Source organism: Rhincodon typus, chromosome 36 (genome assembly GCF_021869965.1).
Source record: "Rhincodon typus isolate 14 chromosome 36, sRhiTyp1.1, whole genome shotgun sequence".
Classification (NCBI taxonomy): Eukaryota; Metazoa; Chordata; class Chondrichthyes; order Orectolobiformes; family Rhincodontidae; genus Rhincodon; species Rhincodon typus.
Genome location: NC_063367.1, coordinates 9,269,496 through 9,285,668, shown reverse-complemented (window position 1 = coordinate 9,285,668; position 16,173 = coordinate 9,269,496). Strand labels below are relative to the sequence as shown.

The 16,173-nt window shown below is 41.0% G+C and overlaps 1 protein-coding gene across 3 annotated transcripts in view; it reads right to left on the bottom strand.

The window, feature by feature from the left end:
• Positions 1-401: 401 nt before the first annotated feature.
• Positions 402-16,173, bottom strand: part of LOC109916829 (RNA binding protein, mRNA processing factor 2) — a 69,718-nt gene continuing 53,946 nt past the window's right edge. For 2 of the 3 annotated variants that reach the window (XM_048617114.1, XM_048617116.1), the window contains 2 exons: positions 4,525-4,594; positions 402-2,412 (listed from right to left, as the gene is read on the bottom strand). In XM_048617114.1, coding sequence (XP_048473071.1) covers positions 4,532-4,594 — 63 coding nt within the window. In that variant the 3' untranslated portion in view covers positions 402-2,412; positions 4,525-4,531. Of the gene's footprint in view, positions 2,413-4,524; positions 4,595-16,173 lie in introns of those variants that run through there. The other variant, XM_048617115.1, reaches the window with a different exon arrangement.

The following is a 16,173-nucleotide window of genomic DNA, read 5'->3' as shown; positions in this document are numbered from 1 at the left end:
TTACCATCATGCCTCGAGATCAACCCCAGTTCAAAGAAGAATGCAGAGTACTGGGGCAGCAACAGACATACTTAAACCGAGGTATCAGTCTGGTGAGATACACCAGAATACATGAATGAATCAGCAAAATCCCAAACAGAACTAATTGGATGCTACAAGGGGATGACACTAGCATGAACATGGATCACTGAATTAAAAAAAAAGTGAAGTGCTCATCTTCATCAATTTGAAAATTGGTCACCTACTGATAATGGATAGAGGCAAAATGCAAGTGCAGCTCCACATTCCAGCCCCTGCCTCCACAGGGTAAAACTACAGCCTCTCCATGTTTGAAAAGTTGAAGTGTAATATTTGCAAATGCAGGCAATTTCATGCGTAGTCTTCATTTGTTCCAACACAGATTATTGTAAAAATGCTTATTGTCTTTGCATTTATTGGTCTCATCTGGTAGTATTACGCTCCATCTAAAAAGTCAGCAGTTTAATTCCCAGAAGTTAACAGGAAACGTACATTTAGCTTCTTGCAATATTGAAATGACAACTTAGCCCGGAAATCAAGAATATAATCTTTAGACAAAGTTAAACAGTTGATATCAACTTTAGATAACTTCCCAACAGTTGTATTAAATATTGCATTGGAAGGCATCAGTGTTCATGACTGACAGTTGAGTTACTGCGCATTTAAACAGGTTTTAAAAAGACAATGTATGGTACACTAAGCATTTCAATCCCTTCAAACCAACTAGAAACCCATCACCCTGCCCACATCAGTCATTAAACATCAGCAAATGCGTGCACAGAACCTACAACTGAAGGAGAGCATGGAGGGGCAGAACTGTACAGTCTGGGAACACAGAATCACCTCTCAGCAAGTCAGAGTGAAAACTGGAATGGATAGGAACTTGTTAAAATAAAAAGTAACAAGGAATGTTAACACTAAAGTTTACAGCTCCACATTCTTGCTTTGTATGTTATTTCAGGCACCTTCAAAACCCCCACAAAACCAAAAGTTTCCAGACTTGGAATTATAATTTCTATTATATAATGAATAACAAACCCAGTGAACAAATTGCATGCAGTCACTTCCTCTAGGGGAAAAAAAAGTTACACTGGTGAGTGGATTATCAGAAGATCCCATACAAGTTTAAAATATTGCACAAAGTTTGCAATTGACTCATCCACAGGCATCAATGGATATGGTCCATTCTACCACAAAAAGTTACAGTAGCATTGCGAGTCATTTTCCCTATTTAAAAGTAGTTGATGAGCACCACAGGAACAGCATTAGAATTGCAAGTCCGGTTCAAAAATTGTGCAAGAAATCTGCAGCTTCATGGAACCTTGGAGAATCATAAACAACTGCAAAAAAGCTATTTAACATTCTGTCTTTTATAATCCAGTTTCACATTCTAGAAGGATCAGCAACTTACATCTCAAATCTTGCAGTCCTTGTACAAGCAAAAACAACCACACTCTTAATACTTTAAGTACTTAACACCAAGCAAAGTAAGCAAAAAAATACAATTGCACCTTTTCTTAAACTACCATATGGGCTATAATCAGCATTTCCAAAACACAACTGAACTAACATTAAGTTATAATACAGATTACAATTTTAATTGCACAAAAATCCTTGATGCATAAATATTCTTCATTACACCAGTACAAAAATACTTGTACTCAATATCATTCAAAATACTTTTAACAGGAACAGCTGATATTTGGCAAGACGGTTTTCTCCAGAAGAAACAAGTTAACAAGCCAAGGGCACTAAACAAAACAAAAAAGGCTGTGGCAACGTCAAAAGTAAACTGGTGGACATCCTGAAACGTCAGGCTGGAAGATCCCTCCAAAAATGGCAAAAAAAAAGACTCCAGTGATGAAAGCTTCCTCCCAAAAGAGCATCTCTAGCCAGGAACTGCTTAATTCTACTTTGCCAAACCATGCTCGCACCAGGTCTATAGAATAAAAAAGGGGACTGGGGCAAAAAAAAAACAAGGGTCAAACATGAAGACCCAAGGGGTGCGTTTGCAAAATAAAAAAGGTTAAAAAAAAAGAAAATACATTAGATATGGTGTGCCATTGCCAGTCATTGTACTTCACCAGTTCCATTAATGTCAACCTTTTAATTTTGTAGCTTCACAGCAGGGGTGCCATTTTTTTGTTGGTCCTTGCATCAGATGGATCAGACTGCCAGGTTATAGGTCCTCCCACATGGAAAAAAAACACATGTTCACCAGTCAAGTTCTTAAATCCACAGTCCTTAGTGACCACTCCACCCCCTCCAAGTTGAGTGGAAATGAGCCAGTTATCCAAAATCTCCTTCAGCAAACTCGAACCTGAAAACAAAAATCCACAGTCTGTCCTTGCACATCACTCCATGGAGAAATCTGAATTCTTGGATGAGGGCAGTCTGGAAAGAGGAAGGCACAAACCCGGTTTAAAACATTCAATAGCATGTTCAGCTCTGCAAAACATTTCAAAGGTAAATACTTACCCCTCAATTGTTTTATACATTTCTGGCAGTCTACAACATCACCACAAAATCAAAAAGTTGCAAGTGCATAGTCCCTGCATCATCTCAGACTTGGAAGTATAATTGCTATTCCTTTATTTAGGTGGATGGGTGGTGGTGGGGGGGTGGTGAAGGTCATCATCTCTGGTCATTGCAATCCAAAATCTCAGACTGACGTTCTGGAGAACTAGGTTCGAGACACACCATGGCAGATGGTGGGATTTGAATTCAATTAAAAAAATTCTGGAATTAAGAGCTAGCCTATGGATTATTCGCTCTTTAGTGAAGAAAAACTTGTCTGGCCTATATGAATTCCAGACCCACAGCAATGTGGTTGACTCTCAACTCCCCTTTAGGCAATTAGGGACGGACAATAAACGTTGACCTAGCTGGCAACACCCGCATCCTGTTAATAGATAATTATTTATGTCGAAAGATTGGAGAAGCTGGGGCTTGTCTTTCTCAGGAGACAGATGTCATCAGAAATGCCAAAGCAAAGCAATTTGCTCAAGTAAATAAGAGATTGTGTCAGGAAGGTCAGCGACCACAGATTTAAAGCAGTTGGCAGAACAAGAGTGAAATCTGGATTTTTAAATAAAAAAGTAAAAACAGAAATGTTAATGGTTACAATTCATTGCCCAAGAGTCTTTGAAGGAGACGCATTCAACTTTCAAAAGGGGGAACTGGATACAGAGAGAGATTTAGAGGGCTATTAGGAAAGGGACTAATTGAACAGCTTTTTCCAGCGAACCTATAGGGATATTACTGGATAAATGGTCTATGTATTATTAATTCATTATTATCTGAAAATAAGTGATGAATGTCTAGATAGCCTACTATTAGTGCAGCATGAAATTAATGCATTCCAGAGTACACAACATTGCACAAAACATGACTTGGACAAATTCCAGAAGTACTTGGTTGAGGGAATTATTTCCGGAACGTTTCATACACAACTGCTTTTTGTAATGTTGCAAGGAACATTTTTCTAGTTCCTAAAATCATTGAGATCAAATTTCCTTTTTCTTTAAAATCTATTGTTCCTGGGGAGGTAGGTGGGCCTGGCAAGGCCAGCATTTAATACCTATCCTGAATTGCCCTTGAACGTATGGGACTTGCTAGGCCATTCCAGAGGGTAGTTAATTCAAAGTTACACATGGAACATTGCTAAATGAAAGGCCTGCCTAGTGCGATCGAGACAAAAAAATTGCTTAGGCCACATTTGGAATACTGCATTCAGTTCTGGCTTCCCTGCTATAGGAAAGATGTTGTGGAACTTGAAAAGGTTCAGAAAAGATTTACAAGGACATTGCTGTAGTTGGAGGGCTTGAGCTACAGGGAGGGGTTGAATAGACTGAGACTATTTTCCCCTGGAGATTGGAGGCTGAGGAGTGACCTTATAGAGGTTAAAATAATCATGAGGGGCATGGATAGGGTAAATAGCCAAGGCTTTTGCCCGAGGATAGGGGAGTCCAAAATTAGAGGGCATAGGTTCGAGGTGGGGGGGGGGGGGGGGTTTTAAAAAAAGGGACCCAAGGGACAACTTTTTCAGAGGGGGATGGGTGTATGGAATGAGCTGCCACAGGAAGGAGGAGTTTGGTACAATTACAACATCCAAACAAAACAGTATCTGGATGGGTCCATGAATAGGAAGGGTGTTGAGGGATATGGGCCAAATGGGACTATATAAATTTGGATATCTGGTTGGCATGGAGGAGTTGGACCAAAAGGGATTTCTGTACTGTACATCTGAAAAAAAAAAAGTGGGCTTGATAGGTTCAACAGTGATTAAAGGTGACCAAAGATGCAACACACAGTTTGAGCTAGGATTGTCAACACTCAACAGGGAATTAAGATACTCCAAATGGATATCAACATTTCTACACCAACCTCAAATGTAAATTTGAGCAACTAGAAGGAGAAAAACGAAAAAAAAAAAAGGGGGGGGGGGAAGGCAAGAACAGTATAAGCAATGCAGACTGATGCAATTAACAGCCAAAAGGTACTTACTAAATACTTAACAAAACTGACGAGATTTCCATCCTTGCGGAGATGCTTCAGATGGAGGATACCAGCGCATCTGAAATGAAGGACAAAACAAAACAAAACATTGTAGTTGCAAGACAGATTTAGGGGTAGATGACTATTCCAGTAGCCAAAGGTCTCTTTTCAATGCACAAATTAAAAATGCCTTCTGCATTTCTGATGACATCATTCAGTAGCCATGTGAAGTCTCCCTTTCAGCTTCAGGTTGATCCAAAAAGCATTACCCCGATTTGGAACAGCAGGTAAGCTGTGGGTACCAGTGAGCTCCACTGCATGCTGGTGCTAAATTCATCAAGACAGACACTTGACCTGCAGAATGACAAGAGCCATCCTTGTGTGAAAAAAGGAAGTTTGCTGGTTTTGTAACCAATACTCAGCTTGGTTTGCTTTTCTGGCATCGTGGAGAACTTTACATAACAAAACAACCAAGCCTCCAGTGGTAATGTTAAATTATTGTCGAGAACATTGACTGCTAACATCACATACCTCAGGAGGTTATTGGTACATACAGGTAACAGATGCGGATTCTGATTTTGGGAGGCATTGGTAAGTCATTGGTTAAGTTAAAAAGAGTCACAATACATCCAACTACAAGCATTAGCTTGCTTTGGAACCAAGCTGATCAATGCATTCTGGATCAGTGTGCTTTTATAGCCTCTGCTGAAACAGTTGACATTTTATCCATCCCTATTACATTCGATCCACATTCAAAATTAACTAGCGATCTCTAAATTAGCACATAAATCATTAAACAGAACGTTCAGACATTGTAGCCAACTCTGCACTCAAGTTTTTTAAAATGCTAGAGGGGAGGCCGCAGAGGAGAATAATGCCTTAATATGCAATGGTTCTTCTTGAATTCAAGTCAATTCAAGCCATAAAAGTTGCCTGCTGATACTGTACGGCCAAGATCTGGTTTGCAGGACTGCTCTGCAGTACAAGCTCAGCAACAATGAATTATGGGCTTTAAAACTAAAAGGGACAGTGATTTCCTGTCCCAGGGACGAGTTGAAAGCAGCATGGGCTCACAGTACACCAAACTTGGCTAAGTATTTCAAACAAGTTGGACTCAAGCTGCCCACGAATATGCAACAGAGAGAAAAGAGTCATTTAATGCAATCCAAACTCCACAGTTATGCAGATTACACCACAAAACCCTTCACAAAAGAAAAAAACCAAGATGTTCTATTCTTGACACTTAGACAATCTCAAAATTTAGAAAGGGAAATCCAAAGGCACCACACGTTGGAAATTTGCTTGGTGCCATGCTTTAGACTCCCAAAGTAACAAAGCTGGGAGTCTGTGCTGCAGGAGCGCTCTACTTTGAACTTAGTCAAGAATATTCGCTCAGCGCCAGGTTAGGTCTCTTGCTCAATGTCAGCCCTCTAGCCACGTGACCTTCACATCAAGCGATTGGTGATGCACAATTCTGATGCTAGTCCCATTACACTACACCTTGGAGGTTCTGTATTGTGCAACGTTGGGTCATGTCAGCAGCAGTGATACACTTCACATTCACTGATATTGAGCAGAGGGGGTTCAAACCAAACATTAATCCAATGTTGCAGTGGTCAACAAAGGCCCTACTGCAACATTGATTTGAAACGGGTGGTTTGAACCCCTCTGCTCAAAGAGCCTGATGAAAATATGGGCAAACCTCTCATTCCAGAATTTAAAAACTTACAGAAGTATGGGGCTTCCGCTCAATTCATGAATATTTATGAATGACCATTTCATTTAAAATGGATGGCTTTAACATGAAATTTGATCAATCTTTCAAAAAAGGTCTGACAGTCAATGTCACAGATTTATCCTGACACCAAACAAAATTCTAAATGTAAAAGGAAAGTGGGGGTTGCAGGAACGGGACAAGAGGGAGAGAAACAATTTGATGCATTGAACATTGAAATGAATCAAATATTGGAAATCACTTTGCAAAGTTAACAGCACCCTATTTCAGGTTGTTGGTTGCAAAATGTGCTCTTCTACAAAATGAACTTGGATAAACCACACGGGAGGCTTATTTTCAAGCCAAAAAAGGACCAATTAACTTAGGCTTACAAATAAAAAAACAGCACATGTCTAGCTCTGTTTAGAATGGAACGGTGCAAGAACTGGAGGCTTCAGACAACAGAATTAGTTAGAAGGGCAAAGAAATCAAACTCCAATATCTACAGAGGTCATCTGCATTCGGGCCATAAAATGGCAGTGTTGTTAAACTTTTTTTTTTAAAAAACAAGGTGTCAAGCTTTGATGACCGGTGAACTTTTTACTTCAAACTCCCATATATTCTGGGTTCATATTTGACTGCAGTGTTGTTATACAGGCATCCACCATTGACTCTACAGTCATGGCTCCAAATTAACTCTCCATATTTACGGTTGTTGAAAAAGATCCAAACGGTCAAGCATTCAATATCAAAAGCACCAGAGGGGAGATGCAAACTCCATTCAAATCAGATTCTAGGAGACCAAAACTAGAGGGCATAGGTTTTAAGGTGAGGGGAACGATTTGAAAGGGACCAGAGGATCAACTTTTTCCACATAGAGGGTGGTGCATACATGGAACAAGCTGCCAGAGGAAGTGGTAGACAGAGGTGGGTACAATTACAACATCCAGAAGACATTGGGACAGGTACATGGATAGGCAAGTTTTAGAGGGATATGGGCCAAACACAGGCAAATGGGACTAGTTCAGTTCAGGAAACCCTGGTCAGCATGGACACAGTTGGGTTGAAGGGCCTGATTCAGTGCTGTCTCTCTCTAACACTGCCTGAAAAAAAGAGAGTGTGGTGAAAACCGATTTAAACAACTTTCTAAATGGCATTGCGTCTATTACTTGTTTAAAAAAAAGGCAATAATCATGAAAGGCCATGGGGAAGAGCCAGAGAATGGGTCTAATGAGTAGGTTACACAGCAGAGGGCTGATTGCCCAAACTGTCTCATTTCAATGCTTTATGACTTAAGTTTGCCTTCATTAGTTCAGTTTATTTTAACTACGTAATTACATTCCAAATTGCGGAAGTATTGTGGCTTTCAACATCTGAAAAATTCTCAAAATAAAAACTATTTAAATCAAGTCATTTCAAATGATGAGAACTGTATGTTGAGGTAATAGTTTTGTTTGGAAGCAAGGGGAAGAACAGGAAAATACTGAAGCCAGAGAGACAGAGACAATAAAACACAGCACTGGGATGTGAGCTGCCACTTTTGAGGGGAATTGTATCAGGAAGGAAACTGCTCTGGTTTCACCCAAATCAGAGGAAGCCATTGTCCCCGGTGGAATCTGCTTTCAGTAAGTCTGCTACGAGGCACAATGGAATAAAAAAAGTCACACATCCAAATCCACTAACGGCAAAGCTATACAGCATTGTAAATAGTGCAGATGGAGGCAGAAGACGATTGAGATACTGATCGAATGGCTGGGCAAAACTTGCAGCAAATAGATTCCATTGTAAGCAATGAGGGTTCAACTGTTTTGAACAGGGAGAAGATAGATCAGAATACTTTCTAAATGGTAGAAACAGATTCAAATCCAAAAGAAGATCCACATGCATACATTAAACAATGGACAGGTACAGAGAAAAAAAAAATGGGGGTGGGGGGGGGGGGGGGGGGGGGGGGGGAGGAGAGAAAAGCTAATGCAATGTTGGCTTTCATGTCTACAGGACTAGAATTCTAGGGATAAAATCATTTTTCATTAAGGCAAAGTCCTCATTAGGCCATATTTTGAATACAGGGTGTAGTTTTTGTTAAGGAATAGACCAAGGAGATAGCCTAGACCCTAACTTTTATCATATTTAAGGCGGCAAGTGTAAGGTGCTGAGTTCCACGAGTGATTCGATTAGTCTAACTACCAGGCTTTAAGCAAAACACACTATCCTTGACTCTCAGTTAAAATATAAACAATATTGGCACAACTTTAACTCTATTCAAATACTTATTTAACTACTACTTATCAATTGTTCCAATATAGCAACAGTCCATAAACACAGCCTTAGCAAAGGCAAATTCAGCAAAAGTTATCTTCATTTGCTATCTCCTCCTAGGAGAAGGGAAAACCTGAAAGAATGAATCTAGCAGCTTCAACTCCAAAACGCCCAACTAAAAGTCTAACTAAAACTCTGGGTCTCAGAGCCTGACTCCACTCACTCTCACTTGTCTAATTTAAAGAAAAACTCAAAACCATATACTCTGCTTTCCATGGAGCAGACACCTTGGCACCAGGTTGACAAGACCCTTTAAGAGAAACAGGACAGAACTCCCTCGAAGGCACATATCACCACATCTTGGATACTACATCTCAGCAAGAATGCACTGGAGTTGGATGAAATGCTGTGTCGACTTAGCAGAACCATCCTTGGTTCGGAGGTAAAACAGGAACATTTACTTAAACTAGCCTTCACAGGCATGTAAAAGGTTAAGGAGCAATGTGAGTGAGATATTAAAAAAGGGGAACTTAATGCAGTATCTAGAAGCAAAATACTTCAGACAATTTCACACACACACTGTCTACAACTCAGACAACCTTAAAATAACCAGCACAACTTTCAGGAATGGGCTAGCCCGATATCTCACTAAACCTTTCTTCTCCTCTTACCTGTCCAAATGTCTTAAAATGTTGTAATGGTACCCATCTCTAAGACTTCCGCTGGCAGTTCATTCCCTATACACATCACCCTCTGCATGAAAAAGTTGCCCCTTGGATCCCTTTTAATTCTCTCCCCTCTCACCTTAAACCTATGCCTTCTTGTTTTGGACTCCCATACCCTGAGAATAGACTTTGTCATTCACTTCACCTGTGCCCATCATGATTTTGTAAACCTCTGTAAGGTCACCCCTCAGCCCCCTATGCTCTACGGAAAAAAGTCTCAGCTTATCCTTAACTCAACTTCCAGTCTCTAACATTCTTTAAATCTTTTTGCACCCTTTCCAGGTTAGTAACATTTCTACAGCAGGGGGGCAACCAGAATTGTATGCAGAGCTCCAAATACAGCCTTACCAATACAGCTGTAACAAGACAGCCCAACCCCTATACTCAAAGCTCTGACTGATGAGGGAAAACATGCCAAATGCCTTCTTCACCACCCTGTCTACCTGTGATGCCACTTTCAAGGAGCCATGTACTTGCACCCCTGGGTTTCAGTTCTGACAACACTCCCCAGGGCTCTCCCCATTACTGTGCAAGTCCTGCCCTGGCTTGTTCTACCAAACTGCAACACTTGCATTAAACTCCATTGGCTATTCCTCAGCCCATTGGCCTAGTTGATCAAGACCCCATTATACTGTTAGATAACCTTAGTCATTATCCATTATACTACCTATTTTGGTGTAACCTGCAAACTAACAAACCATGCCTCTATATTTGCATCCAAATTGTTCACCTAAAGTGAAGAACAACAGTGGACCCATCACTGATCTTTGTGGCACACCACTGGCCAGAGGCCTCCAGGATGAAAAACAATGCTCTACCATAATGGACAATGTTAAATCCAAACCCAAAAGGGATGAGGGATATAGAATTGGCATTTAAGTCAATAGGTCAGGCTTGACAATAAATGGTCCGTTCGCATCCAGGTAAAGTGGTCTACCGAAATATCTTGCACGTAGAAATGCAATGCAGCAGAAAATGGAGGGGAGGGGGTGAAAGAGTTGGTACTTAAACGATGAAGTGTTCAAGAGAGTATAATTATCCTTGTTCAAGCCATCTAGTTAATCATTAGGGAGGAACAGATGACATTGTACTGGCAAAGATCATATTGGCAACAGTATAGAAATCAGTTCCACTTCCTTGTACCTTTCATATTTGATTTGAAAATCAAAGCACACAAGAGAAATGGGTTATCACATCTGGTTTTGTATCTCAAATTCTCTGCTAGATTTCACTAGCCAGAGAAACTACCTCATTACTCTGCTCCAAAGAGTGAGGTTCTTTAGTATTTCCAGTCCTAAACGCCATCGGTAGAAGGCTCATCGAAGGTAAGTGGTCTAGATTCAGAGACCTCTCGAGCCCAATACATAGAAAAAAAAACTAACACACTGGGTGGGGCACTGCCGCACTGTGAGGTGCCATCTCAAATGAGGAGTTAAACACATTCACCACCTGCCCTCAGGTGGGTAAAGGATTCCTATGGCACCATTTTCATCATGAGGAACAGGATGTTATTGCCCTATCCTCTAATAGGCAAGTCTGACATCAGTTTATTGATAATTAGTGTTCACCACCATTTACTCCTTCGATACTGAAGCACTCCTTCCCATGCAAGGCAAGAACAGGACAACATTCAGGCTTGGGCCAATAGTGATTCCCTGCCACTTACCTCCAAGAAGAGAGAATCTAACCATCTCCCTTTGGATGTTGAACACTGTTGCTGAACTCGATCAAAATCACAAGAGGTTAGAAACCACGTCAGCATTGGCTGTGCAGTACATTGGACACCTCAGTGGTCATAAGCAGCACTACACAAATACAAATCTTTTCTAGGCTTTACAGTGAGGGGACAGCTCTGGCATGGTCTCTGTATTTTGGAGCTTTTGAAACAAAATTCCAATGCATGAAGGGCAACCAAGAACAAAACCACAGTGAAAATAGAACTGGTCTCTAACAGGGGCAATAGAATCACTTTGGACGATAGTTAAACTGGAGGGGGTCAAGGTAAGTTGCCTAAAAGGAGTTAGAATCAAATAGCTGGAATGCAATACTGTTTGCGGTTACACACTTTATACTGACCTTCAAAGCAAAAAGTGTAACATAAGTTTACAAAAATAAAAAAAAACTGGGATGCCAAACTTCAAGAGGAATTACACAAACGAGCAGAGCACACTCTGGAATTTAGGTGGGGCGATTTTGTTTTGAAGTAATATAACAAGAACAGTGGAAATGCTTTCTCTCCAGGACTGGAGAGAAATACCCTCAGGGCATTTCAGGAGTGAAATTGGGCAACAGTTCTACACAGACACAGCAGAAATTGAGAATCCAGAGTGTGACAAGGTCCTCCCTGACATTTAGACAATGCAGTTTGAAAAACTCATTCCAACAGCAGTTATGTGCAGCTGTAGATGTAAATTTATTAAGGAGCCACAGGTTACTTAAAACCAAGGAGCTCATTGTGTAGCTGGCAAGATAGTAGCAGGGATACAGGGACAGTTAGCAAGCAGGAAAGAGAGTTGGGATAAACGGGCCATTTTCAGGTTGGCAACTTAGACAAACCACAAGGATGCGTTCTTTATCCTCAACAATTTACTGTCTGTGATTGAAGAAGGGGTCAGAATAGGTGGTTGTCAAATTAGTGGATGACAAAATTTGGAAAATTTGGAAAACAAAAGGACTCTGCAATGGGAGGGTGAGTGGCCAACAAAGACAGTTGGAGCATAATGTGGGAAAAAACTTAAACTAATCCAATTTGGCATTTTTTTTGAAAAAGCAGAATGTTAGTTAAACAAGAGCGATTGCTGAATGCTGTAGGAGGGGGATTGGGTGTCCAAATAAGTGAAAAGTTGGCATGCAAATTTAAGTAGTGCTTAAGATCACAAATTTAATTTTGGCATTTGTCATGGAAAGGACAAACTTGTAACAGATATACAGGACCTTAGGTAAGGCCACACCTGGAGTACTGTATACAATGACGGTCTCCTTCCTTAAATTGCATTAACAGTATACAGGCAGCTCACTCACTCAATCCCTGGGGTGAAAAGGTTAGGCCACAGAGTAAGTCGAGCCTACACCTTGTGCAATGAGGTGCAAGAGGCAATCAGGATGAAGCCAACATTAGAAGGAATTGACAGGGTGAATGTCGAGAGGAAATCACCCCTTGTGATGGGAGTACAGGAAGGGGGGGAGGGGGAGGGCAAATCGAGAGCATGGTGACTGGAGTTTAAAAACCAGAGAGTCAACCATCAAGTGAAAACGAGGAGGAGGAGGAGGAGAATTGTGTGGGTCAGTCTGTGGAATTCTTCTTTTCCCCCCAGAATAGTAGTAGAAACTGCTCAAGGTCATGCTGCAACAGATTTTGGATCAACAAGGGACTCATGCAAGCAGAAGAGGAGTTGGACTACAGCTGGATCAACCTTACTCATCAAAATGTCAGAACACAATCAAGGGAATAAATGGCCCCTGATTCCTCTGTTCTTGAGGCCAACTCTTCCCTTACTTCCATCAAAATGCAAAATTAAATTCTGGCCTTTTGCTGATTGGGGAATCTGGAACAACACCTGTCTCAGGATAAGGGGACACTTCATTTAGGCCTAGAGGAGGAGCAATTTCTTCACTCGACAGGTTGAGAATTTTTGGGATTCTCTACTCCTGAGGATTGCGGAGGTTTCATCATTGAATGAGTCTACAGTCTCAAAACAGAGGAATATGGGGAAGTGGATAGGACTGTGAAGCTGAAGGCCATGATCAAAATCAACCATGAGCAGGTTTAATCAGAGTTGGAGGGAAAATACAAACACAAACTACAGAGACCATTCAGCCCATTGATTCTGCTATTCTATTCAATATAATCATGGCTGATCACTCAACTCTGTACCTTGTTCTCACCTACCCCTCCAAGAACTATATCCATCTCCTTCCTGAAAACAGTGAGTGTTTTGGTTTCAACTGCTGTGGCAGAGAATTCCACAAGCTCACCACACTCTGGGCAAAAAACTTCTTTTAAAAATAATGTCCTAACTGGCCCACTCCACATCCTGGTTCTGGGTGGAGCAGTTATTGGGATCACCCTTTTTCATTTATCATCTAGTCCAGTTAGACTTTGAGATTTCTGAGTTTCTCTCCTTCCTCCCTCTAAACTCTAGTGATTATCATCCAAACCGATCCAATCTGTCTTCATATGTCAGCCCTGCCAAGGCATCACCAGAATTGTGCCCAGAGCTCCAAATGTGACCACACCAACATCTTGTTCTAGTGTAACTCAATGCTCTGACCAATGAAGGCAAGCGGGCCAAATGCCTTCTTCACCACCCCGTCTACCTGTGACACCACTTTCAGGGAGCAATGCACCTGCACCCCCAGGTCTGTGTTTTGAGAACACTCATTGGGGCCCTACCATTAGCTGTGTAAGACAAACCAGGGCAGGATTCACCAAAATGCAATACCTCGCATTTATCTGCATTAAACTTCATCTACTAATGCTTGGCCCACTGGCCTAGTTGATCAAAACCCAGTTATACTCTTAGATAACCTTCACCATTATCCCCTACACCACCTATTTTGGTATCACCTGAAAATTTAGTAACCATGTCTCCTTTATTCTCATCCAAATTGTTCATATTGGTCACCTTCTGCTCCCATTTCTTATACCTCGGACACCTTTGGAATAAAGTTTCTCATTTGCTCCATTAAAAAGAACTTTTGAATTTGAAACTCTCCATTTACACCCTTCTCTTCACTTCCTCTATTCACAAAAGGAGATCAACTCCAACTTCTCTTGGCTTATTCTAGGAAACCTCCACGATGCCCTCCAAACCCCTGACATTTTTTAAGCGGCTTCCAGATGTGATCACTGCTCATCAGCTGACACATACATAAACATCTTTTGCTTCTGTAATCTTATGCCTTTTTCCAATAAAAGCCAGCGATCTGATATGCATTTTTCCTCTCAAAAGGCCTTCAACTTGGTCTAATACCTTCAGAGTTCAGTGTAGGTACAACCGGATGTTTCAGTGCTTTGGCCCTTGAAAATTTGGTACAAGTCAGGGGGAAGAAAAGTTTCCATATTTTTGCAAATAGCAGCATAACCTCCAAGAGCATTAGTTTTATCAACTTCCACAGGCTTTTTAAAATGAGGTGGAACAAGGTACCAGATCAAAAGTACTATCATTACAACGCTTGAAGCCTCGAAACACTATCCTTTAATCTGCTGCTTTTAATTACCATGGCAACTGGTTTCAAGTTTGTTTTGGTGTCTTACTAAAGTACACCTTCACTTTAAAAAGCTTAGGGGTCTCCTTGAAAGAGTGGGTCTCTGGAAAGTGCCAAGATGAGGTTATTTTTATAAAAAGGTCTGAAGAAAAGTTACCACTCAAATTCATTTTCAATGATGTCAGTTGGGAAAAAAAAGAGTTAGAGATAGTAATACAAGATTCTCCTAAAACATTTGTGCAAATATTCTACTGAATTTGAGATGCGCACTTTAAACCAGCAGGATTTAGATCAGTCTGTCCCCCTGCCTGCTTTTGGTAATCTTCGGTGACATCAGATTTCAATTCATGAGCTCCTGCCATCTCTGGAAATTTGGCAGGTGGTGCCATGTTTGGTTTCACATACATCAAGAGCCAACAATATTTAATATTTCAAAGTCACTTTAACCCTGAAAGCTGTTCATGTGTCTGACAGAGCTAAATCAAATTAGGGAACTGTATCTGCACACTTCAGCTCCAGAATTCACCAGGAATCTATCCAACCACGTTCCTGGCCAAGTAGGTTCCCAGCCAAAAGGGATACACAGTCAGGATTGTTCCTATAGTGCTTCAAGCCGAACTGTGCCTTGAGCCACAATGTTTCTTCCAGACCATCAAGCGAGTTCATAGGGCAGTTAAATGGAAGTATATTGTAGTTTTGTTTTTAATATTTTGAGAGTCAGACTTCAGTGGCGGAAAGCTGTTGGAAGGAATTCTGAAAGGCAAGATTTACATGCATTTGGAGAGGCAAGGAATGATTAGAGATAGTCAACATGGTTATGTGCAAGGGAATTAGTGCCCCTCAAAAAAAAAACTCAAATTTGAGAAACTAACTAAGAAGATTGATGAGGGCAGAGAAGTAGACATTATTTACTTGGACTTTAGTAAAGCCTTTGACAAAGGTTCCATATGGTAAACTAATTAGTAAAAAGTTAGATCACATGGAAGTCAGGGTGAGCTTGCCAATTGGATGCAAAATTAGCTTAATGGTAGGCGTTGCTTTTCCAGACCGGAGACCCATGACCAGTGGTGTTCTACAGGGAACGGTGCTGGGTCCACCTTTGTCAGCCATTATAAGTGATTTAGATGAGAATATAGAAGACATGGTTAGCAGGTATGCAGATGACAGCAGGATTGGTGGCATAGTGCACAGCAGGTTATCTAAGATTACAAAGAGATGTTGATCAATTGGGTCGATGGGCTGAGAAGTGGCAGATGGAGTTTAATTCATTCATTAAATGCGAGGTTTGTAAGACCAAATGCAATAAGAGCAGGACTTATACAAGTAAAAGTAAGGCCTTGGGAGTGTTGTAGAACAGAGACCTAGGGGTTCAGGTAAATAATTCTTTGAAGCTTGCATCACATATAGGTAGGATGGTAAAGATGACATTTAACATGCTTGCCTTCATTGTTCAGACCTTTGCCTACAGAGGTTAGGATGTCACATTCAGGTTGTACAAGACGTTGGTGAGGCCTCTTCTGGAATACGATGTTCAGTTCGGGTCATTCCGTTTTAGGAAGGATAGTACTAAGACAGATGGGATTTAGAAGAAAATTACCAGGAGGTTGCCGGGAATGGAGAGTTTGAGTTATGGGGAGGCTGGAACTTTTATCACTGGGTCATAGCTGGTTTAGGGGTGATCTTACAGTGGCTTATATCCCTCACGATTTTATATTAAAAGGTGAATAGCAGGTGTCTTCTTCCTCAGTTTTT